This window comes from Bos mutus, chromosome 18 (assembly GCF_027580195.1).
Source record: "Bos mutus isolate GX-2022 chromosome 18, NWIPB_WYAK_1.1, whole genome shotgun sequence".
Taxonomy (NCBI): domain Eukaryota; kingdom Metazoa; phylum Chordata; class Mammalia; order Artiodactyla; family Bovidae; genus Bos; species Bos mutus.
In genome coordinates this window covers 22,663,427-22,689,648 of record NC_091634.1, presented here as the reverse complement: position 1 = coordinate 22,689,648, position 26,222 = coordinate 22,663,427, and the positions used below count along the sequence as shown (strand labels likewise).

General features: G+C 39.5%; 1 protein-coding gene across 1 annotated transcript in view; it reads left to right on the top strand.

Annotated features, from left to right (window-relative positions):
* HYDIN (HYDIN axonemal central pair apparatus protein) overlaps window positions 1-26,222 on the top strand; it is a 339,548-nt gene that overhangs the window by 97,132 nt on the left and 216,194 nt on the right. The window contains 1 exon segment of the mRNA XM_070388036.1: window positions 11,324-11,423. Within this exon segment, the coding sequence (XP_070244137.1) occupies window positions 11,324-11,423 (100 nt within the window).

Sequence of the window (26,222 nt, the reverse complement as noted above, 5' to 3'; positions counted from 1 at the left end):
TAACCTTTTCACTGCTTGATACCTGGTTGGTTCCACTGTCTCAGTTCACCTTCTTCTCATCATGCTCATTGAATACCATTGCTATAGGGTCTGTTGGGAGAATCTTGGGGAGTTACGCCTGGGCATCTTTGGATCTTGTGTGGTCACTGAGTATAGAAGTGGAAGTTTGTCTTTTGAGAGACCCCAGACATGTTCATTAGTGGAAGAAAGGTATGGGCAAAAACACAAGAAGTAGGCAGTTTTGGGCAAATACATGAAAACTGGATGGAAGGGATTTTTTTCAACTTAGTTTGTAATTTCTTGATATTCTAATAGTAATCACTGACATTCTAATAGTAACAAAAATTGTTGTTCTAGTCATTAAAACATGTTGTGTATTACTGCTATTTACATCAAGTTCCTCATGTCAGTTCTTTTGATAACATCTCAAAATACTAATGTCCTTAACCTAAAATTTCCCTTTATTCCTTACCTAGGGAAGGCACTAGGTTCTATAGAATACTGATCATTTCTCAAGCCACCTGCATCCACACAGGTTTCTTTCCCCTTTGGGAAAGAATCACAAAATTGAGTCTATTATGCATGTTTTGTGCCTTCCAGAAAAACGAGTGAAATGGACTACTTTCAGAAATGTAATATTCTATTTTACTAGATGGACTCTAGCTGTACAGAATTTTGACAGTCTTATTCTCTAATTTCCTTTGCTTATGTCTCTTGAGTACCCTGAGTGAGAGAGATTTAAAGACAAAAAACACAATTCTGAGAATTGAGAGGCAGAAGAATATTACAGGGCAAAAAGAGAGAATTAAGCTTTGGATTTCCATGGGCATCTAGGAGTCCTCTGAGAAATCACAGCATAGGTGTGATAGCCTTGCTTCTGAACTCTGGTACTGCTAGCTCAGGTCACACTTTTAAAATGCAGCAATTTTCTGAATGTTGAACACTAGATATTTTCTCAAAAAGAAATGTCTGAGAATTTAAAGATATTTGCCCAAACTGGCCCTAACTGATTGACTGACTGACATCAGGGAAAACATGTCTGCTTCTTTTAGCAAATGTCTTCCATCAAAGCAGACTGCATCCAGTATTCCTAGGAAGCTTCAGCTTAATTTAACTAAGTCTTTTAAAGGGAGAGAAACTTGATAATTTCTTTATTATCATGTAAGAAACAGTAAACCGTGCTTTGTCGTCACCTAAGCCTGCAGAAAACAGGGGATTCAGCAATTCAGACTTTGAAAGCACAGCTCAAATTTAGTTTACTTTATTTTTCTCAAATTGTCATCGCATGTGAGCTCAGCAGAACTAGGTTGGGTGGGAGCCCAGATGGGTAGCAAAGAGGAAGGATCGAGCTTTTTACTGCAAACCCCTTCCACTTCTCGTACCATTAGTCGTGAGTCACATTGCAAACATGTGGGCGCTGACTTCTTGGAAATGGACACCGGAAAGGAGAAAAGAGGACAGGGATGTGCTGAGAACAAACTGTCCTTGACAAGTCATGGCTCTTCCATCAGCATGGTTTTCCCATTCTTCACCCTCCCTTTATTATTGTTCATCCTCTCAGATCTTTGTGCTCAGCTAAATCTTTTCCATTTGTGCTGGTATATTCACTGTTGTATTTGAGAACCAGTGGAGGTAGAGGGAGACTTAGGGAAGTCTTAGAACCATCAAGGTTCCTCATGGCTTGTTAAATAAATTAAGACCGTTCTTTGTTGAAAGTGATGCAGGTCTGGCTCTCTCCAGAGGAATGTAGGAACATCACACACAACTACCTCAGCTCCACAAAATCCCACTGGAGTTTTTGCTGTACATGGGTTGGAGTATCTGACCCAAAAGAGATCTTCTGTGAAACATTCTCTGAGAGATGGCCAAATCTTTTTTTTTTTTAAGATTTTTTTTTTAGATGTGGTGGACCGTTTTTTAAAGTCTTTATTGAATTTCTCACAATATTGTTTGTTTTATGTTCTGGTTTTTTGGCGACAAGGCATGTGGGATCTTAGGTCCTTGACCAGGGATGGACTCCACACTCCCTGTGTTGGAAGGTAAAGTCTTAACCACTGGACCTCCAGGGACGTCTCCCCAGAATAGCCAGATCTTAAAACCTTGTCTTAAAAACTTTTCTGGTCTGAATCAAAACTTGCCTAAATTCACAGTTTCCTCTCCCAGGAGATATACTGAAAGAGAAAAATCTCTTTGCATGCCATGTGCCAATTCAGTCTTTTCTTTCAATGATAATTAGAATAGTTTACCTTTAGTTTTTAGCTTCTATTTTTTCTTATTTCTCTTTGAGACACTTCTATTAATATTTGCCCCAGGTGACAATAAAGAGAACCTTCCACTGATCTGGAAGGTTCTAAGAAAGTCATTGTGGATTATAGCTGCTAATCAGTGCTTCTGTTTTTTCTCTTATTGTCTAATAGAAATTTGACTTTAACGGGATATTTTTATTTCCCAAGAGAAATTCTTTAAATTTTTCTTAAATACGATAAGATAGCAGAAACCATTCTACCAAAAGAATATTTCCATTTTGGTAGAACCTTATGAAATCCATGACACGTTATAGCTGCTCTTGTAGTCATTATTCGGTAACCTTGTTCTGAATCGGCTGTACCCTGACCCAACCGGGACAGCTTGGTGAAAATCCTCCAGGGCACTTCTCAAGAGCTGCCCCGTGCTAACGTTGACTGTGTCATTCATAGGGACCTCCTGCCAGTCACCTTCCAGAGCCCCTGAACGTTTGGGGATGCAGCACGTCCTACTGTGTCCACTGGACGAACACCAGGTCCCACTGGCTTCCGTTAAGCCTGATTGTTGGGTGTGGTGTTTTAAAACTTCTCCTGACAGTTTTTAAAAGCAGAGGCCTCACGTTTTGTTATCATTGCAGCAGGGTTCAGGAAATTAAAGAAAAAAGTACTACAGAATCCCAGCTCTGCCACTTAACTGTTGATGCAGCCTTGCGTGAGATACTTAACTTCTCCTTGCCTTGGTTTTCACGTGTTTAAAATGGGGATAATACTCCTTCACAAGGTTGTAAAGATTGAACTAGATAGTGCACATCAGCACTTAACACAGTACTGGGAACATGAGCTCTCACTTAATAGAAAATAGAACGGTTTGAAGTTAAATACAGTTCAGTCTTATGTTGTGTCTAATCTCTTGCCAGATTAGAGAGTATGATTGGAAAGTGTAACATTTGAGTGGGCAAACATTTGGATTATTCTTCTAAATGTAAGTTGGGAATTAAAATGCAGCTATTTTATGATACATATAGGCAGAGTCATACTGTAAACTACTTTCCAGATAAAACAATGTATCCATGTATGTAAGCTCAATTGCTCAGTGATGTCTAACTCTTTGTGACCCCTATGCACTATAGTCCACCAGGCTCGTCTGTCCATGGGATTTTCCAGGGAGGAATACTGGAGTGAGTTACAGCCCATTCTTCTTGTACTTTGGGCTTTGATTTTCAAAATTTTTCAAGAAATAATTCTTCATTGGAAAGAAGGAAGGAAGGAGATGGGTAATAGATAGGAGGGGAAAAGGTGATTTTAAAGTATTTTATTTTTATCTAAAGATTTTCGATAGAGAATTTTTAAGTCAGTTCAGTCACTCAGTCATGTCCAACTCTTTGTGAACCCATGGACTGCAGCACACCAGGCTTTCCTGTCCCTCACCAACTCCCAGAGTTTGAGCATCAAGTAGGTAATGTCATCCAATCATCTCATCCTCTGTTATCCCCTTCTCCTCCTGCCATCAGTATTGCCCAGCATCAGGGTCTTTTCCAATGAGTCGGTTCTTGGCATCATATGACCAAAGTGTTGCAGCTTTAGCATCAGTCCTTCCAATGAGTATTCGGCACTGATTTCCTTTAGGATTGACTAGTTTGATCTCCTTGTTCCAAGGAGTCTCCAAGGGACTCTCAAGAGTCTTCTCCAACACCACAGTTCAAAAGCATCAATTCTTTGGCACTCAACTTTCTTTATTGTCCAGCTGTCACATCCATACATGACTACTGGAAAAAGCATAGCTTTGACTAGACGGACCTTTGTTGGCAGAGTAATATCTCTGCTTTTCAATATGCTGTCTAGGTTGGTTATAGCTTTTTTTCTTTTTTTACTTTATAATATTTTATTGGTTTTGCCATACATCAACATGCATCCACCATGGGTGTACACGTGTTCCCCATCCTGAACCTCCCTCCCACCTCTCTCCCCATACCATCCCTCTGGGTCATCCCAGTGCACCAGCCCCAAGCTTCCTGTATCCTGCATCGAACCTTTTCTTCCAAGGACCAAGTGTCTTTTAATTTCATGGCTGCAGTCACTATCTGCAGTGATTTTGGAGCCCAAGAAAATAAAGTCTGTCATGGTTTCAATTGTTTCCCCATCTATTTGCCATGAAGTGATAGGACCAGATGCCATGATCTTAGTTTAATAATGTTGAGTTTTAAGCCAACTTTTTCACTCTCCTCTTTCACTTTCATCAAGAAGCTCTTTAGTTCCTCTTTGCTTTCTGCCATAAGGGTGGTGTCATCTGCATATCTGAGGTTATTGATATTTCTCCTGGCCATCTTGATTCCAACTTGTGTTTCATCCAGTCTGGGATTTTGCGTGATATACTCTGCATATAAATTAAATAAGCAGGGTGACAATATACAGCCTTGATGTACTCCTTTCCCAATTTGGAAGCAATCTGCTGTTCCATGTCTGGTTCTACTGTTGTTTCTTGACCTACATACAGATTTCTCAGGAGGCAGGTAAAGTGTTCTGGTATTCCCATCTCTTGAAGAATTTTCCAGTTTGTTGTGATCCACACAGTCAAAGGCTTTGGCATAGTCAATAAAGCAGAATTAGATGTTTTTTCTGGAACTCTCTTGCTTTTTCAATAATCCAACGGATGTTGGCAATATGATCTCTTGTTTTCTCTGCCCTTTCTAAATCCAGCTTGAACATCTGGAAATTCTCACTTCACATACTGTTGAAGCCTAGCTTAGAGAATTTTGAGCATTACTCTGCTAGTGTGTGAGATGAGTGCAATTGTGCAGTATTTTGAACATTCTTTGGCATTGCCTTTCTTTGGGATTGGAATGAAAACTGACCTTTTCCAGTCCTGTGGCCACTGCTGAGTGTTCCAAATTTGCTGGCATCTTGAGTGCAGCGTCATGTTTTAGGAATTGAAATAGCTCAGCTGGAGTTCCACCACCTCCACTAGCTTTGTTCATAGTAATGCTTCCTAAGGCCCACTTGACTTCACATTCCAGGATATCTGGCTCTAGGTGAGGGATCACACCATTCTGGTTATCTGGGTCATGAAGATCTTTTTTGTATAGTTCTTCTGTGTATTCTTGTCACTCGTCTTAATATCTTCTGCTTCTGTTAGGTCTATACCATTTCTGTCCTTTATTGTACCCATCTAAGAGGAGAGTGAAAAAGCTGGCTTAAAACTCAACATTCAGATAACTAAGATCATAGCATCCGGTCCCATCACTTCATGCAAATAGATGGGGAAACAATGGAAACAGTGACAGACTTTATTTTCTTGGGCTCCAAAATCACTGCAGTTGGTGACTGCAGCCATGAAATTAAAAGACACTTGCTTCTTGGAAGAAAAGCTTATGACTAACCTAGACAGCATATTGAAAAGCAGAGACATTACTTTGCCGACAAAGGTCAGTCTAGTCAAAGCTATGGTTTTTCTAGTAGTCATGTATGGATGTGAGAGGTGGGCCATAACGAAAACAGAGCACTGAAGAATTGATGCTTTTGAATTGTGGTGTTGGAGAAGACTCTTGAGAGTCCCTTGGACTGCAAGGAAATTCAACCAATCCATCCTAAAGGAAAGCAGTCCCGAATATTCACTGGAAGGACTGATGTTGAAGCTGCAATACTTTGACCACCTGATGCCAAGAACTGACTCATTGGAAAAGACTGTGATGCTGGGCAATATTGAAGGCAGGAGGAGAAGGGGACGACAGAGGATGAGATGGTTGGCAGCACCAAATCGATGAACATGAGTTCGAGCAGACTCTGGGAGTTGGTGATGGACAGGGAAGGCTGGCATGCTGCAGTCCATGGGGTTGCAAAGAGTCAGACTCGACTGAGTGAACTGAACTGAACTGAACTTGCATGAAATATTCCCTTGGTATCTCTAATTTTCTTGAAGAGATCTCTAGTCTTTCCCATTCTATTGTTTTCCTCTTTTTCTTTTCAATGATCACTATGAAGTCTTTCTTATCTTTCCTTTCCATTCTTTGGAACTCTGCATTCAGATGGGTATATCTTTCCTTTTCTCCTTTGTCTTTGGCTTCTGTTCTTTTCTTAGCTATTTGTAAGGCCTCCTCAGACCACCATTTTGCCTTTTTGCATTTCTTTTTCTTGGGGTAGTCTTGTTCCTTGTCTTCTGTACAATGTCATGAACCTCGGTTCATAGTTCTTCAGGCACTGTGTCTACAAGATCTAATCCATTGAATCTATTTGTCACTTCCACTGTATAACTGTAAGAGATTTGATTTAGGTCATACCTGAATGGTCTAATGGTTTTCCCTACTTTCTTCAATTTAAGTCTGAATTTTGCAATAAGGAGCTCATGATCTGAGCCATAGTCAGCTCCCAGTCTTGTTTTTGCTGGCTGTATAGAGCTTCTCCCTCTTCAGCTGCAAAGAATATAATCAATCTGATTTTGAAATTGACCATCTGTTGATGTCCATGTATAGTGTCATCTCTTGTGTTGTTGGAAGAGGGTGTTTTCTGTGACCAACGCATTCTCTTGGCAAAACTCTGTTAGTCTTTTCCCTGCTTCATTTTGTACTCCAAGGCCTAATTTGCCTGTACTTCCAGGTATCTCTTGACTTCCTACTTTTGCATTCCAGTCCCCTATGATGAAAAGGACATCTTTTTTTGGTGTAAGTTCTAGAAGGTCTTGTAGGTCATCATAGAGAATTTTTAAAGGTCCTATTTAATCATTGCCAATATCATTTTTTAAGGAGATCATTTTAATGTGATTCCCTTCTCATGATCGTATTGATTGCTTATCATGAACCAGTGGCTTTATGTTCATAAATAGCTTTCAAAACGTCTCTAAACTGTCCCTGTCAAGACACTTGGTTGTTCTTGTCCCAGAAGTTCCATTTCCAGAAATATTTAATATTTGGGCCCAAAACACAAACATAGCAAATTAACTTTAAACTTGAAAATTCAAAGTTGATTTCTTCTAGCAGGTCACTTATAAGTGAAATGTAGTGGTGGTTCTGAGGGGAAAACAAAAGATTAAGACCAAGAAGGAAGATCATTACAGTAAAACTGAAGGCCATTTTACCAATTATTTTCAACAAACAAGATAATGGGCATCTGCAGATTATGTTCTACATTCTCAGTCTCTCATTTGGAGCAGGAAAATGGACAACCATGGGAAAGGAGTTGTTTGTGGAAGGCAAAGGAGAACAGCAGGGGGTTCTGGGTGATGAGGCTGGTTTCACAGGCCTGGGAGGAAACGATACTGATGTCAGAGCCAGCGGGGAACATTCTGAATGTTTTGGCTCTCAGAAAGAAACTTTAGAACTGAGCAATAAAGAAAGAAAAATTCTTTTTCAGAGACGACATAAATGGCATGGTATTTAACTTCAGAAATGTCTGAAAAGTAATATGAAATATATCAAAGATACATAAGTAAAAATGGGATCATCTTAGGCTGATGACCTGTTTCTGGTATTTGCACTCTCTGATTTGGTAGGAAATGCTGTAGTGAGTTTTTGCTGTTAAAAAAAAAAAATTAAGTTGTTTAACTTTTATTTTAATTCCAGCTAAAAAATAAAAGTGTCCTTCTACATGTTCCTAACTCCTTGACATGACCTTTTGTGAGAAGCATCCTTCGGTGACAGAAAACTGAATGACTATACTTCTGTTTTTACAGATACACTCAGCACTCTTAATGCACATAGGCTGCTACAAGCCCAGGAGAGGGTTTAGAATAGGATTTGTCCTTGAATTACCTCCTGGGGCTCAGTAAAAGCTGTAAATTACTAGCAGATGTCGTAGACACAATAAAACCACTGCAGCCTAGGATAAGAAAGCAAGGGACCCACAGTCGCATTCGCCCAGTCTGAACACCCGGTGGGCTCAGACTCTCTTGTACTGGTCTTCCCTTACCATGCAGAAGGCTTTCTAAGCCTCCAAGCCATCCATGTCAGACAGTCTGCTCCTGGGGCACATCCAGATGTTACTGCTCCTTCCTCTGGGAGATTCTGATAGCCTCTCTGGAGCATGTCTGTCCTACCTTTTCCCAACTTAGCCAATTGGAGGAAGGCATGGCAGCCCACTCCAGTATTCTTGCCTGGAGAATCCCCATGGGCAGAGAAGCCTGGCAGACTATAGTCCATGGGGTTGCAAAGAGTCAGACACGACTGAGTGAGTAAGCACAGTCTGATAATCAGACTTCTTTGAAGATGGGGTGTGCAAAAGTGCCTCTGGGATAATACTTAAGTGTATTCCCTTCTTGTGTACACGTGGGCCCTGGATTTTCTTGCTTGAATAATGTTTTTGAAAGTGTTTTTTTTTTTTTTTTTAAAATTTTATTTTATTTAACTTTACAATATTGTATTGGTTTTGCCATATATCAAAATGAGTCTGCCACAGGTATACATATGTTCCCCATCCTGAACCCTCCTCCCTCCTCCCTCCCCATACCCTCCCTCTGGGTCACCCCAGTGCACCAGCCCCAAGCATCCAGTATCGTGCATGGAACCTGGACTGGCGACTCGTTTCATATATGATATTATACTTATTTCAATGCCATTCTCCCAAATTATCCCACCCTCTCCCTCTCCCACAGAGTCCAAAAGACTGTTCTATACATCAGTGTCTCTTTTGCTGTCTCGTATACAGGGTTATTGTTACCATCTTTCTAAATTCCATATATATGCGTTAGTATACTGTATTGGTGTTTTTCTTTTTGGCTTACTTCACTCTCTATAATAGGCTCCAGTTTGATCCACCTCATTAGAACTGATTCAAATGTATTGTTTTTAATGGCTGAGTAATACTCCATTGTGTATATGTACCACAGCATTCTTATCCATTCATCTGCTGATGGACATCTAGGTTGCTTCCATGTCCTGGCTATTATAAACAGTGCTGCGATGAACATTGGGGTACACGTGTCTCTTTCAATTCTGGTTTCCTCAGTGTGTATGCCCAGCAGTGGGAACCATAACACTTGAATTTATCCACAGGTACTGAGCTTATCTGTCTTCCAGCATATCCTTTTTTGGGGCATTTCCTACCATTTTGGTGAGGCTTTTCCAGTAGAGATTTTCTAGGGATCCACGATGGCCTCTGTGGTCAAGCAGTTTGAATGGGAACAGGTTAGCTGTATCCATTCTACACTTCCAAACAAAGCAGAGCCTGATCCCTCCAGGGGAATACATTTGTCTTGTGGGTTAGGAGTAAGCCCAGGTCTTCAACCATTCTAATATGGACTACCCACTGATATACCACTGAATGGATGAACCACCTTTTCTGCTTGGCCTCTCTGCTCGTTCTAGCCACAAACGTACACAGCACTCCATATCACCAGAATCCCCACAAATCAAAACGGGCGAGGTATTCACTATTTATCAGAAGAGAGCAGATACCAGATACAAGTTTGGAAAAGGGCTACAATGAGATGCCCAAATAAGTGAAAGTGCTTAGGACTTCCCTATTCCCTGCATGATCTCAAAAGTCCCTGTCAGATCTAAAACTGTATGACTTTTGGGTTCCAGTTGAGGAGAAGGTGGCAGAAATAGGTTGCAAAGATGAATAGGCAACTGCCAATAACTACACATTGTGCAAACTGAATGGATACAACCAATTCAATAAATATATTGAACACTTACTCTGAGCCACCTCTGGTTTAGGTGCTGGAGATAGGCTAGCACCCACCCTCACAGGACCTTCATCCTGGTGGGCTGAAGGGGTGTGAGAGCTCCCAGGACCCACATGACCCCCACAGCCCTCACTGCTCCTTCTTGGAGTCTCCGTGCCCTTTATTCTCCTGAAGCAGGGGCATACAACCTGAGAAGCACACTCACCAGACAGTTACCTTCATAAGCAAACCCAAATTGACTCTACTTTTCTCTTCCTTGCCCTCTTGTTTGATATCTGCATTTTAAACCCCTTTCGTGTCTGCTTAATTCTTTATTCCAGCACTGTGTTCATGTCAAGTCAGAATGGAAATAGAACATGCATGATGGATCGTCTGAAACTGGATCCTGATTATTTATCGTCACCTTCCTTAGTTTTTTATTTAGTTGGTAGGAGTGTTTATACATTTTTGGATGTGCTTATCACTGATACTCTACTTGGCCTTATTTACAAAAACCTTAGAAAAAAACACATTTTCTTCCCTAATTTTTCTGATATTTTCATCTTAGTCATTCCAAGCGGCAAAAGAATAACATCAATCATAGCAAGCCATTATTTGCTGAGCTCTTACTGTGTACTAAATGTGGGTCAAAAGCATTTGACCTCATGATCCCTCATCATGGAAACCCTTTGAGGCAGGTGATATAACATGTCCTTTTACAGCCCTGAGAGGTTACATGGTTAGTAGAAAATGTTTTTCAAAAGGGTATCTCAAGGGGATTCTGATATTGTCATATGTTGCATTACAGTTTCAAACCTCAGTTTTCTTATTACAACTTTTGAGTAGTTTGAGCTAAAATGAGAAATAATATCACACAGGATCAGAACCAGAGTTCGAATTGGCCATCATTCTGCCTCAGACCATGGGTATTTTCACAAAATAAGAGTATTTCCTTACGCTGTCACTCAAAGGCTCAGAACATGGCTTCTCCGTCAAGTGAATTAGATCACTTCTTTGCGTGTGAAAAGCAGTATCTGGATCTTATGTAGCTAAAGCACAGATAGCAGTTATCACATATATTTTAAGATATTTGTGTACATTTTTATCATCCCTCTAAGAGATGAGCTCCATGCAATCTTAGACCTTGCCTTTCTTAATCTCTGAAGCCCAATGCTGTACACGCATTGGCGTACAATGAATGTTAGTTGAATCTACAAACTTTAGAAAATGCCCTAAGTACTCTAGCTTCCTTTAGTAAGTAATTATAAACCCATTTACTCACTGAAATGATCTTTGAAGCTTTTTTCCAGCTTGTATCACCTCTTGACAAGTAATAGAAATTTCCTATCTATTGGGTAAAGTTGTGCTTTCTTTTATTTTTTGTCAAAATATTTCCTTCAAATTTCCTAGAGTTATAATAACAGCATTTAAAAGCAGTGTCTTCCCTTCATCATATTGTTTTTTAATGATTCTTTCATGTTTTTAGGAAGGCGATGTCTGGCCCAATTCATCAGCTGAAATCACTGTGTACTTTAATCCCCGGGAAGCCAAGCTCTACCAGCAGACCATCTACTGTGACATTTCAGGTAAAGACTTCTTTCATGTGGTAAATTCAGGTTACCAAGGGCCCAGCGCATAAAGTGGTAAAGTGCTGTGTATGTGAGAATATTGGGGTCTATGTGCAGTACATGATATCAGGAGGAGAATAATAGAGGCAAGTTATACACTTCATACTTCTTTCTAGAACAGATCAAACTTTGAAGTACCTTATAATTGTGGTGTGCTGGGTGGGGATGGAAAACCATGGATCTAGGTCACCCCTTGATTTTGAGAGCAGTAAGAATATTAGTTGGAATTCTCTTGCTTTTTCTATTATCCAAGCAAGAGAATTCCAACTAATATTCTTATTGCTCTATAAATCAAAGAATAATTTGGATCATAGAAAAAGCAAGAGAATTCCAGAAAAACATCTATTTCTGCTTCACTATGCTAAAGCCTTTGATTGTGTGGATCACAACAAATTGGAAAATTCTTTAAGAGATGGGAATACCAGAACACCTTACCTACCTCCTGAGAAATCTGTATGGAGGTCAAGAAGCAACAGTTAGAACCGGACATGGAACAGTGGATTGGTCCAAATTGGGAAAGGAGTACATCAAGGATGTATATCGTCACCTTGCTTATTTAACTTATATGCAGAGTACATCATGAGAAACGCTGGGCTGGATGAAGCACAAGCTGGAATCAAGATTGCCAATAGAATATCAGTAACCTTAGATATGCAGATGACACCACCCTTATGGCAGAAAGCAAAGAGGAACTAAAAAGCCTCTTGATGAAAGTGAAAGAGGAGAGTGGAAAAAGTTGGCTTAATACTCAACTTTCAGAAAACTAAGATCGTGGCATCTGGTCCCATCACTTCATGGCAAATAGATGGGGAAACAGTGGAAACAGTGAGAGACTTTATTTTCTTGGGCTCCAAAATCACTGCAGATGGTGACTGCAGCCATGAAATTAAAAGACGCTTCCTCGTTGGAAGAAAAGCTATGACCAACCTGGACAGTATATTAAAAAGCAGAGACATTTCTTTGCCAACAAAGGTCTGTCTAGTCAAGGCTATGGTTTTTCCAGTAGTCATGTATGGATGTGAGAGTTGGATCATAATGAAAGCTGAGCACTGAAGAATTGATGGTTTTGAACTGTGGTGTTGAAGGAGACTCTTGAGAATCCCTCAGACTGCAAGGAGAGCAAACCAGTCAACCCTAAAGGAAATCTGTCCTGAGTATTCATTGGAAGGACTGATGCTGAGATGGAAGCTCCAATACTTTGGCTACCTAATGCAAAGAACTGACTCATTTGAAAAGACCCTGATGCTGGGAAAGATTGAGGACAGGAAGAGAAGGGGATGACAGAGGGTGAGATGGTTGGATGGTATCACCAACTTGTTGAACCTGAGTTTGAGCAAGCTCCGGAAGTTGGTGATGGATAGGGAAGCCTGTCTCTGGGGTCGCAAAGAGTTGGACATGACTGAGTGAACTGAACTGAAGAATATTAGCAGTAACAGTAGTATTTGCTCAATAGTATTAGTTGCTCAATCATATCTGACTCTTTGTGACCCCATGAACTGTAGCCCTCCAGGCTCCTCATGTATGGGATTCTCCAGGCAAGAATGCTGGGGTGGATTGCCACATCCTTCTCCAGAGGATCTGCTGGAGCCAGGGATTGAATTCTGGTCTCCTGCATTGCAGGCAGATTCTTTACTATCTGAGCTACAAGCAAGTCCCAGAGTAAGAATATTACTTGACACAAATTCTCACAATGTTATGTTTTATTCTTTTTATAGTATTTGGATAGTTAATTTTTTCCTTTTTAAGTTTTTATCAGAATAATTCATGCCAAGTGAGATGGGAAGGTAGCCTGGCAGTGGCCAGAGCCACAAAGAAGGTGTACTGGTAGGGTGGCAACCTGATGGCTTCAGGAGATTGGATACATATAGAGGAATTAAGCAAAAAAGTAAGTATATTGAGGATAACAAGAGCTAGTAATTTTCACTCAGAGAAGGGAAATAGAGATATGGGAAGGAGGAAGCCTAAGATGAGCCCTTTGTTATTGGAATGGAATGGTAGATGTCATCTTAGTTAATACCAGCAGTAGTAGAGCAAATCAACCTCATATAGCACCTGCTAGGATGCAGTGGAAACACAGCGTCTCTTCAATGATATTAAATGCTTACTTGGGTCTAGTCACAAGGAAGCCTCAGACTAACCCAAGTTGGAGGACAAAACATGATGACATCTGGGTGCAACGTGTGAGCCTGGATTGGATCCTTTGCTACAAAGGAGATTATTGAGAGCAAAGGAATATATAGAAGTTCTTTGTACTACTAAGGAGAGTTTTATGTATTTTTAAAATGTTTCAGAATTTTTAAAAAAGCTGATATCAATAAATAAGTAAAAATACGTATAGTAAGATTATAAAGCTAAATAATAGCCTTATTTCTTCAGTACTGCTTTCCAAGAAGTACTTTTAGCTGTTTCTTGCTTATATGGTTATTTGTTGATTTATCAACTTCATGTACTACTTTTGAGTCTTCAATATAAAAAATGAGGATTTAGTTCACTTTTATCTTCTCTACCCTTTCCTGGACTTAATAGATTATAATTTACATGCAGTAAAATTCACTCTTTTTTGTATATACAGTTCTGTGAACTTTGGCAGACATAAACAGTAATGTAGCCACCACCAAAAGCAAGTGTAGAATATCTCCACCACCCAGTAAAATTTCCTCATGCCCCTCTTTGCAGACAGTTCTCTCCCCCACCTTAATCCCTGGTAACCCAATTATTTTTATTATATTTATTTTATTTTATGAGGTTTACTTATGGTCTTAAATAGCCTTTACTTATATTTAAAACTATACGTTTGTGTCCATCAGCTCTACAATATCCTTGGGTGAGTTGTCTGCCCACTATAGTTCTCCCTCTTCTGTGAGTTGTTCTACTTGTGTGTTGTCATGGTTGATAACCACATTCAAGCCTTCTGTTTTGTCTACATAAATTGTATGCACTGGAGGGCCAAACTGTATTCGGGGATTACATTTTATCCTCTATTGGTTGAGTGTTCTGACCTTAAGTCGCTCAAAGAATGTCCCTAAGGTCTGAATCTTGTAGATTCTCTTTCTTGACTGGCCACCACCTTCCCACAACTATACCTCATTTTAACTCACCTCATAATTGACCTGACTCTTCCATACAGTTTTTGGTATTTTTCCCCCTGTGGTTTCTAATTCCTCATTTTTAAAATTTGTATCTAAATTTAGGGTTCATGCTCTTCTTCTCCTTGAAGATATTTCCTCAGAGCCTATCAGCTTTCTATTCTAATTTAGATCATTTACTTCCTGCACAGTTTATATCCAGTTTTTTTTTTTTAATTTCCATGTGCATTCCATTATATCTTTTGACTCTCATTTTACTCAAGTAATTTCCTCAGAAGGTGTATCTAGATGGGAAACTTTGATCCTTGCATGCAAGAAAATGTCTTATTGTCCCTCCATACCCACTTGATGGGCTTTTCAGGTTGCGCTACAGATAAAGAACCTGTCTGCCAGTGCAAGAGACTTAAGAAACATGGGTTCAATCCCTGAGTCAGGAAGATCCCCTGGAGGAGGGCAGCAAACCACTCCAGCGTTCTTGCCTGGAGAATCCTATGGACAGAGGGGCTTGGCAGGCTATGGTCCATAGGGTTGCAAAGAGTCGGACACGACTATAGCGGCTTAGCATGCATGCATGCACCCACTTGGTAGTTCAGCTGACTATAGAATTCTAGGTTCCAAATAATTTCTCCTCAGAACTTTGAAGACCTTGTGCCAAATTTATTGTAAAACTTCAGAAGCTTGAAGTCACTCAATTCTCATTCTTTTATAGGTGGCTTGGTATTTCTCTCTCATATTTTCTAGGGTTTTCTTTTTGTATTTGGGATCTGAAATGTTGTGAAGGTATGTCCAAGAGTGAGTTTTTCTAGTTCATTCTCCTCAGCTTTCTATGGGCCAAGTATGACTACTCGTATGTTACTTCAGCTCTGGGAATTTTTTTTTTTTTTAACATACTTTCCTCCATCTTTTTCATTTTATTCTTTTGGAAATTTTAATGTTCCAAAGTTAAACATACAGAATTTATCATCTTTTGTCAAAGAACAAGATTTCAATCCTCAAACATGAATAGTAAATGATATTAAACACAATTTAAAGCTATTAAATAAGGATGCCTAGAGAAATACATTTCTGACATTTATTAGTCAGAAAAATCCAGGTAGCTTGTATCTTGCATTCATAGGACTCCTTCCAGTGTTTTGTGGTCTGTGATTGTCTATTTGTATATAAGAATAAGAAAATGGGCTTAATTTTCAGAATAGCTTGTGCTACTTACCTCTTTGTTGGTCTCCCAGGAATATGGCTGTGGTGGTTATTTTAAACTTGGAGGGAGAGTAACAAGAGTGCACAATCATTAGTATCCCCAAGTGCAAAAACCCCACTAATCTGTTACAACCAGCATGCTTCCAGTCCTTATCTATATAGTCACTCTTCTCTTTGTGTACAGGGGTCAGGCAGCTTAGAATGGGCTGCCCAACCCAAGACTGGGCCATTTTCCACCTACCCTAGGTGTCCCTTCCTGATGATACTCCCCTCACCTCCCCTGGATGTAGCCATCACCTTGACTTTTAAGATAGTCATTTTCTTATTTTCGTGTATTACCACCTGTGTATTCATTCCTAAGCAAAACAGTATGGTTTTACCCGTTTTAAAAAATTTTGTGTCTTACACTGTTAGTACTTGAAAGATAAAGCCACTCAGTAAATACTGATTAAATGAATGAGCGGATAAGTGAAAAAAAAAAATGAATGAATGAGTGAATGAATCCTAGTTTGATCCGGTCTCTCCCTTGCGCATGGATGCGGGATTCTCAAGATGGCAGTAGGATGAATGTAGAACGCACTACAGATTTCTGGACTGACCCGTTTCCACGCTTCAGATCAGCATCATCGACCCCAGACTTCTTAGTGGGTCTGGAGGAAATGTTGGTACATCAGTGTTCAGACATAGGCTGGAAATGGTCCAGTGGCCCCCACATCACAGGTGCTGGGATCTCCCTCCCATCGATGGCTCCCCTGGGATGTCGTCGTGCTTGGCCTTATTCCAGGGGGCTGGCTGCTCTCCAGGAGGTTCCCAAACATTACATAACTAATTGTATTTATCTATTGTTTTCTTTGCAATTCTGAATTCTGCCACAGAATTCACATCCTGGTTCAAGTGAATGGTGTAATTTTCCATCTGCATGACATTCTTTTTTATTTTGTTAGTGATTTATTTAAAGATATGATTGCCAGGAAAGGGTTTTGTTTGCATAGTAATTCCATATTATCTTCTCTGTAAATTCCATGCAATTCTGTGTGTCTTTTCAAGGGCTGGTGCTGATTCCTTACTATTATCTTCAAAGGGTTGGTGAAACCTCCTGATTTGAGGTCACTAAGAAATACTTCTTAGGCAAATAGAAAAGCTCCTTCCCTTGCTTTAATTTTGTTTTCGTATATGGTTTGAGCACATAAAAGGAGAAACATACAGATATGGTTTTCCTCATACTTTTTTGCAAAAGTGACAGCATACTTTACACAGTAGTTCTAACACTACTTTTTAAATGCTTCTTAGAGACTATTCCATAACACTAAGTTTAAAAGGGTCATTCTTTTTCATGGTTGTATAGGAATTCTTTGTATTTATATACCAAATTTTACTTTTAACCTTTTGTCACTGAGAAATAGAACACAGATTTAGAAACGTACATATTGTGTGCTGTGGTAGGCAAACTGATGGCCTCCCCAAGGCGTCCATGTCCCCAGTATCTGTGGGTGTTTTACTTTGCATGGCAAAGGGGAATTAAGGTAGAAAATGGAGTTTAGGTTACTAATGAGCTAACCTTAAGGTATGGAAAATGTCCTGAGTGACTCAATCAATAATAATCACAAGGGTCCTTACATGTTCAAGAGGAAGGCCGAAATATCAGGCTCAGTGTCAGAATGCTGCCTTGTATGAAAGATTATACCAGCCGTTTCTGGCTTTGAAGCTAAAAAGGCCAAAGAATTCAAGCAGCCTCTAGGAAATAGGTAAGGCAAGAAAAGGTGTTTTCTCCTAGACCCTCTAGAGAGGAACACAGCCCTGCCAACACCTTGATCTTAAGCCGGTGAGACCCATTTTGGATTTGGACCTACCGAACTTTTAGGAGAATAAGTTTATGTGTTAAGCCACTAAGTTTGTGGTAGTTTGTTGTAGCAGCATTAGAGAACTAATACACGTGCAAGAAGAGTCCATTTCCTTCTCCAATGCATGAAAGTGAAAAGTGAAAGTGAAGTCCCTCAGTCGTGTTGGACTCTTAGTGACCCCATGGACTGCAGCCCACCAGGCTCCTCCGTCCATGGGAGTGTCCAGGCAAGAGTACTGGAGTGGGGTGCCATTGCCTTCTCTGAATTACGGAGCATACATTATGTAATTGCCACCAAGATCAATAATAGAATATCTCAAACCTTCGTTAGGCTCCTGTGTGTTCCTTCCCCGTCACACTCCCTTCACTCCAACTTCCCCATAGGTAATCATCATTTTCTCCTTCACGATCATTATCTCCTTGCTTTCACTTATAGTTTATATTCCTGTGTTCACTTCAGTTCAGTCGCTCAGTCATGTCCGACTCTTTGCGACCCCATGAATCGCAGCATGCCAGGCCTCCCTGTCCATCACCAATTCCCGGAGTTCACTCAGACTCACATCCATCGAGTCAGTGATGCCATCCAGCCATCTCATCCTCTGTCGTCCCTTTCTCCTCCTGCCCCCAATACCTCCCAGCATCAGAATGTTTTCCAATGAGTCAACTCTTTGCATGAGGTGGCCAAAGTACTGGAGTTTCAGCTTTAGCATCATTCCTTCCAAAGAAATCCCAGGGCTGATCTCCTTCAGAATGGACTGGTTGGATCTCCTTGCAGTCCAAGGGACTCTCTAGAGTCTTCTCCAACACCACAGTTCAAAAGCATCAATTCTTTGACACTCAGCTTTCTTCACAGTCCAACTCTCACATCCATACATGACCACAGGAAAAACCATAGCCTTGACTAGACGGACCTTTGTTGGCAAAGTAATGTCTCTGCTTTTGAATATGCTATCTAGGTTGGTCATAACTTTCCTTCCAAGGAGTAAGTGTCTTTTAATTTCATGGCTGCAGTCACCATCTGCAGTGATTTTGGAGCCCCAAAAAATAAAGTCTGACACTGTTTCCACTGTTTCCCCATCTATTTCCCATGAAGCGATGGGACCAGATGCCATGATCTTCATTTTCTGAATGTTGTGTAGCTAAATATTACAACTTAGTATGCCTGCTTTTGGGATGTACATGATTGGAATCAATCTACATGTCTCATCCACGTTGCTGCTTATAGCTCTAGTTGCGTTTCATCTTCATTGTTGTGAAGTATTCCATTATGTGAATATATGTTCAGAGACAGGAAGTGGCAGGGAAGGCCAATGTCACTGGTCTTGAGGGAGACCTCTTGGAATGCGTGAAATTTAACCCCCATCTCCAACTGCAACTTTTTCTTCATTTGAAAGCTTCTATAACTGGGCACCATGAGTACAAAGATGCACAAAAGCATAGCTTCTGCCCTCAGAAAGATAGAATGGAGTGGGGGGAACCGACGCAGAAATTAACAGTTATATAATGCCATAGAGTCAATGAATGAAAATTATTGAAAAGAATAGCTCTGTCTTGGAGTTTGCATGGAAGGTCCCAGAGAAAGTGACCCTTGAAATATTTGTTAGTCAAGTGGAAAAAAAGGAGGGCCTCGGCATGACAGGAAGGGAAACACTTGTGAAAACAGGGAAACACTATGTAAAAATATGATGAGCATGAAATGACAAAGAATTGTAAGTTCTTACGGTGTGAATCAGACAGAAACCGAGATTGGGAGGGGACAGGCGAGGGCAGGAAATGAAGCTGTAGGCTGGTGTATAGTAGGTGGGAACCAGTGCTCAGAGGCCTGCCCTTGACTGGCCGGCTAAGAAGCTCAGACTTCATCCTCAGGGAGCAGGGAATCCCTGAAGGGCTCTAAGTGGGGAATGACCAGCTTAGACCTGAATATGGCAAATATAACATCATTAAAACCTTTTCAGTTAATCTGATACTGAATTTTTTTCATTTAAAATTTTCAGATTTTCTTAGAAGTGGTTAAACCTGTATATTAGATATTTATAAAAACTTGCTGGTGGTTTGATCTAGGTCTCAAAGCTGATCTTTCATCCATCTTGACTTTCCTGTGGAATGTGAAAATACCTGATTTAAAGATTCAGTTCAGTTCAGTCGCTCAGTCATGTCCGACTCTTTGTGACCCCATGAATCGCAACACGCCAGCCCTCCCTGTCCATCACCATCTTCCGGAGTTCACTCAGACTCGCGTCCATCGAGTCGGTGATGCCATCAAGCCATCTCATCCTCTGTCGTCCCCTTCTCCTCCTGCCCCCAATCCCTCCCAGCATCAGAGTCATTTCCAATGAGTCAACTCTTCGCATGAGGTGGCCGAAGATTACCCTTAAAAAAAAAAAAAAAAAAAAACTCAAAGGGAAACCACACATATTTGGTTTGAATACACCATATGAGAACTTCAAAGGAAGTAACACTTCCTGATTTAAACTGTGAAATATATTGCTAGAGAACATGGTTAATGGGTGCTTCAGAGTCCAATTCCGAAAAGCAGCATGGTGGAAGTGACTCCAGATGTACCCACTTCCTTGAAAGGCCCAATTAAGGTGAAACCTCATTGTCCGTTTTCACTCTGTGCATCCCAAGAGAAACATCTGAGTTTTTAGCACAATTTGGGACTTTTGAGGTTTATCCTAATTAAACTAAAGAATGGAGGTTTAGGAAAGAGAAAGTTAAATTACTGAAGTCATTAACGTTTGGGGGTTTTCAGAGTTTTGGTGGCTCAGTGATAAAGAATCCTCCCGCCAATGCAGGAAACATGGGTTTGAACCCTGTGACAGGAAGATCCCCTGGAGAAGGAAATGGCAACTCACTCCAGTTTTCTTTCCTGGAAAATCCCATGGACAGAGGAGCTGGCGGGCTATAGTGCAGGGGGGCGTGAAAGAGTCGGACATGACTGAGTGGCTAACACTCACTTTGGCTTTCATGTGAGTGATATGCTATATAGTTTTAAGTTGGCTTTCTCAAAACTCATCGGATTGCACCCTGATGATAATATAAGGTGCATTATTCCTATGAATGTGAAATTATTTTCTTAATCAGCTACTTTAAATTATATTTTCAGCTATCAAATATTTCAAACATAAAGAAAAATGCAGAGAATAATATACCAGTATCATCTTTTATACTTACCCAAATTTAAGAAAGCTTGAACAAATAGAAATGCTCATGATTTTGGTCAGGAAAATCAACATTATAAATAAATCAGTTCTCCCTGTAAATGCAATGTGATCCCAGTGATAATATCAGTAAGGTGTTTTATTTTGTTTTAATTAAGTTCATTCTAAAACTCCTTTAGGGAAGAAATAAATTCCTCATTGCCTAGAAAATTCTACAGGAATAATGTGGGAGGACTAGCTACACTATACATTGAAGCTTATTTAAAACCTATAGTAAATACAATTGTATGGTTCATAAACATGAAGAGAAGGTAACCATCAAATCAATGTTTATTTTAATTTTCATCCTTATTAATCATCATCAGTAATAGCAGCATGTCCCAATCCCCTAAAATCCTATCCTCCCCCAAATCCATATGTCCCAGTGTCCTATGTGAGCAAAATAAAAACCGTCATTTGCTTAAGTCACTTTGCTCTTTTTATCTTTTGATGCATAACAGACTACCCCCAATTTAGTGGTTTAAAACAACTAGCAATCACTTATTTTGCTCATAGATCTGTGATTTGGGATTCAACAAGGGCAGCACTATTTGCTCCACACGAGGACAACTCGGCAAGCTTGAAAGTAGAGGCTGATAGCATTTTTTAGCTCATCTGTATCTGGCACTTGATCCTAGCTGTTGGCAGGGCCCTCACCAGGTTCTGTTTGCTGCAAGCCCTGTTGTGGCCTCTCCATGTGGCTGCTTGCTTCCTTGTGGCGTGAACAGTGGACTCAGTTATTGAGATGAGAAATCTCCTGCAGTCCAATTGTCATTTCTTTCGGTTATCTGTCTTTTTTTATTAGATTAATATTAAGAATTACTTTATGATTTGGTGTTGTACAATTTCACCTAAATGGGTTAACCTTTATTTATCCTACTTCAAATTTGGTATGCTTCTTTAATATAAGTACCTTTCATCAATTCTGGAAAATTCTCAGCAGTTATCTCTTCAGTGTTTTCATCTCATTATCTCAGTTTTCTCCTTCTGGAAATTCTTTTGTATATATGTCTTTCCCATGGAATTAAAAAAATCTTTTCACTTCTCCTTTATATTTTTTTTTCTTTTTGCCCCCTGCAATGAAAGCACAGAGTTTTAACCACTGGATCATCAGGGAAGTCCCTCCTTTACATTTTTTCCTTGTGTAATACATTCTGGGTTTTCTCTAAGATTTTTCTTCCAGTTGACTCTTCAGCTATTTCTACTCCATTTATTTAGTTTTTATTTCATCAGTTTGGCTTTTCAGTTTTAGAAGTTCTATTTGGTTTTAATACTTTGATTTATCTGCTTCACATGGTTTCTATTTCTTCATCTACATCTTTAAAGATTTTGAGAATGCTGCATGTTAGACTTTTCTATTATCTCAAACTTTTGGAATACTAATTTACATGTTTGTGGTAACCACTGCTTTCCCCCATATTGAACTGATTCTTCAGATGACTTGAAACATAGGTGTTGTTAGCTCATCTTTAGCATGTGCTGTGGAATGAATGTTTGTGTCCCTACCCCCTCACTCCCAAATTCATATTTTGAAATATAGTACTCAATGTGATGGTAACTGGAGGGTAGTACCTTTGGATGTGATTAGGACATGAGGGCAGACTCTTCATGAATGTGGTTAGTGCTGTTTATAAAAGAGACCCCAGAAAGCTCCCTTGTCCCTTCTTCCATGTGAGTGAGAAGATAGCATCTGTGAACCAGGAAGCAAGCTCTCACCATATGCTGAATCTGCCAGTACCTTGATCTTGGACTTCCCAGCCTCCAGCACTGTGAGAAATAAATGTTTGTTGTTTAACCCTCACCGTATTTTATTATAGCAACCTAAACGAACTTAGCACAGCATAAGTACTAGATCATGAATGGTCCTTCAAAACAATTTTTTATTTCTTCAAGACCTTGCAACTTTTATTTTCTCAGCTTCTAATTCTTTCACTTATGTTGCTGTTTGGTTGCCCAGTTGTGTCCAACTCTGCAACCCCATGGCACACCAGGCTTCCCTGTCCCTCTCCATCTCCTGAAGTTTGCCCAAGTCATGTCCATTGCATTGGTGATGCCATCCAGCCATCTCATCCTCTGATGCCCTCTTCTCCTTCTGCACTCAATCTTTCACCTATCAGTTCAGTTCAGTTGGTCAGTCATGTCCAACTCTTTGTGACCCCATGAACTGCAGCACGCCAGGCTTCCCTGTCCATCACCAACTCCTGGGGTTATTCAACCTCATGTCCATCGAGTTGGTGATGCCATCCAATCATCTCATCCTCTGTCATCCCCTTCTCCTCCCACCTTCAATCTTTCCCAGCATCAGGGTCTTTTCAAATGAGTCAGTTCTTCACATCTGGTGGCCGAAGTATTAGAATTTCAGCTTCAGCATCAGTCCTTTCATCTATAATAAAGTGTAGATTTGGATCCTGTATCTATACATGGGACTTTGAGTTCTAGCGGGGGTGTCTTTCCCTTATTCAGACTGCAGGGTAGAGGACAGACTTCATCACTGCCTCCCTAGCCCTATAGGTAGAATTTTTCTAGTTGCCTTTTTGGAAAGAGGCATCCTTTCCAAGGTCCTGGACTTATGCAAGGATCTAAGTTCAGTTCCTCATTCCCAGATAGGAGCATAGCCATATGCCCTGTTTCTGTGAGGGTACTTAAACTGAAGCCATTACATCATAAGACTGTATATACTTTACAAATCTCTGAGTTCTTTTTTTAATTTCTGAAAGTGAAAATGAAAATCGATCACTAAGTCATGTCCGACTCTTTGATGACCCCATAAACTAGCCTGCCAGGCTCCTCTGTCTGTGGGATTTCCCAGGCAAGAATACTGGAGTGGGTTACCATTTCCTTTTCCAGGGGATCTTCCTAACCCAGGGATCAAACCCAGGTCTCCTGCTTGGCACATGATTTTTTTATTTCTAGCACCTAATAAATTCTTCTTTTTTTTTTTAAGACTTGGATAAATATTAAAGCTACATGTCTGTCACACTTTTAATAAGTTCTTTTTGTATTTAAAGTGAAAGGATGTGCTGAGTCAGCTTACTCTGCCCTGTTGTCAGAAGTTAATGTAGTTAACCGTGTTTATATATTTCTTGAGGTAGCGTTCTTAGAGAATCTTCATTGAATCACTCTGGCTGCTCATTAAAAATGTGGGTTCTTGGGTTTCATCTATGTTTATTATATCGAAATCTGGAGATGGTGCTAGAGAGCATCTGTTTTATTGTGGACTAAAAAATAAGTGTGTAGCAAAGTTGCAGGGAATGATTTATATAGAGAGAAATCAATTGTGTTTCTAGACAGAGAACAATGGGAAATTGAATTTTTAAAAAGGCAATATTACTTACAAAAGCATTAATAAATACAAATTACTTAAAGATAAACTTGACAAAAGATGTGGAAACCTATAAAACATTGCTGAGAGAAATTAAAGACAAAACTGAATGAAGAACTGTACCTTGTTAATATAGGTAAATTAAATATTAAGATGTCATTTTTCTCCAAAATTCATTTATAGATTCAATACAATTCAAATTAAGATCCAAGTTGCTTTTTTTTTTTTGATAGAAATTGACAAACTTATTCTCAAATTCATATGGAAATGCAAAGAATTTAGAATTGTACCAAAACAACTTTGGGATAGAAGAATAAAATTGAAAGGCTAAGCTATGATAATCAGGATAGACACTTCCTGGGTGGCTCAGTGGTAGAGAATCCACCTGCCAATGCAGGATGCACAGTAGATGCAAGTTTGATCCCTGGGTTGGGAAGATTCTCTGAAGGAGGAATGGCAACCAGTATTCTTGTCTTTCAAATTCCGTGGACTGACCCTCGTGGGTTACAGTCCATGGGGTCGCAAAGAGTTGGACATGCCTAAGTGACTGAGCATACACACAGTCAAGATAACCCAGGATAATATCCCCATCTCAAAATTCCTAATCACATCTTTTGTCATGTACGATAGTATTCACCCTTTTGTGGTATGAGGTAATATTTATAGGTTCCAGGAATTAGGACATGGTTATCTTTGGGGCCATTATTTGGCTACCACAGATCCTATGTTGCTGCCCAGTTGTTTTAGCTCTTTATACTGTGTAATCCATCTTTCCTACTGATTCTAGCACCTGCTGTGTCATAAGTCAAATTTACGTATATATGTGCATTTATTCTGAGTTTTGTATTCTGTCTCCTCAGTTATTTTGCACTTTTTGCCCAATACCACACTGTTAATTACAATGTATTTATAATAGATTTTAGTATATGAAAGGGCAAGTCCTCATATACTAAAATGTCCCCTCACTTTGTGTTTCTTTAGAAATGTCTTGGTTAATATTGGCCCTTTAATTTTTACACTTAAATTTTATAAAGAACCATCAAATTATACCTACTGGCATTTTGTTTAATAGCACATTAAAATTATAGACTTAGATCAGTTGGAGAAAACTTGACAATTTTATAACATTGAGTCTTCTCTTCAAAACATAACCTAGTTCTCCATTTATTTAGATCTTTCTTAATATCTTTCAGTAAAGTTTAACATTTGTTCCTTGAAGGTCTTAAGTATATTTTATTAGATTTATTCCTAGGTACTTTATATTTTTGTTGCTATTTTAAACAATATCTTGAAATTTAATTTTTGACTGTTGCCCTCTGTAGAAATGCAGTTGATTTTTGTATATTAATTTGGTAACCATTAATCTTACTGTGTCTTATTAATTTTAAAAAATGTTTATAGATTCTTTAGGATTTTTCAGGTAAGATCATCCTAAAATGTTAGTAATGATGATTTGTTCTTTCTGTTTATACATTTCCCCCCTTTTTCTTGTCTCATTGCATAAGAATGGAGCTCAAGTATCATATTGAACATCTAGTATATCTTAGATGGCAGGTTTTTGAAAGCCCATGGTTACATTTTCTGGTGTTTGATACAATGTAGTCTAGTACATTCACAGATTTTAGGGCCAGGAAAGAGATTTTATAGCACATCTCCCTGCTTCTTACCTGTGAAACCAGGACACTATAATCATAAATGAGAAGCTTCCCTATTTTAAAAATATTGTAATATTTTGATCTTCTGTTAAGGAATCTGTCCTTAGAGCTTTCTAGTTCCTGCACGCTTGTCCACCTTGCTGCCTTTTACCAAAACAAGAAAAATCCCTGCTTCGAAAATCTTGTGGAAATGTAGCATTTGTAATGTAACACTAAAATTTAAATTATCTCTTGCAAATGCAAGTCTGGGTATTACTTTACTCCTGTTCTGCTCTGGGTTAGGGAAATGGCTAGCTACAAATAAGACAGTCACCTTTGAAGTAATTAATAATTCCCAAAGAAACATTGGCTCACTGCTTTCTTATAACACCTCTCCTCTTTTTTTTTTTTTTTTATTAAAGGAAGGCAGTCAAGGTAACAGATTGGGAAAGCTTTAAGCCTGACAATAATGAATAGG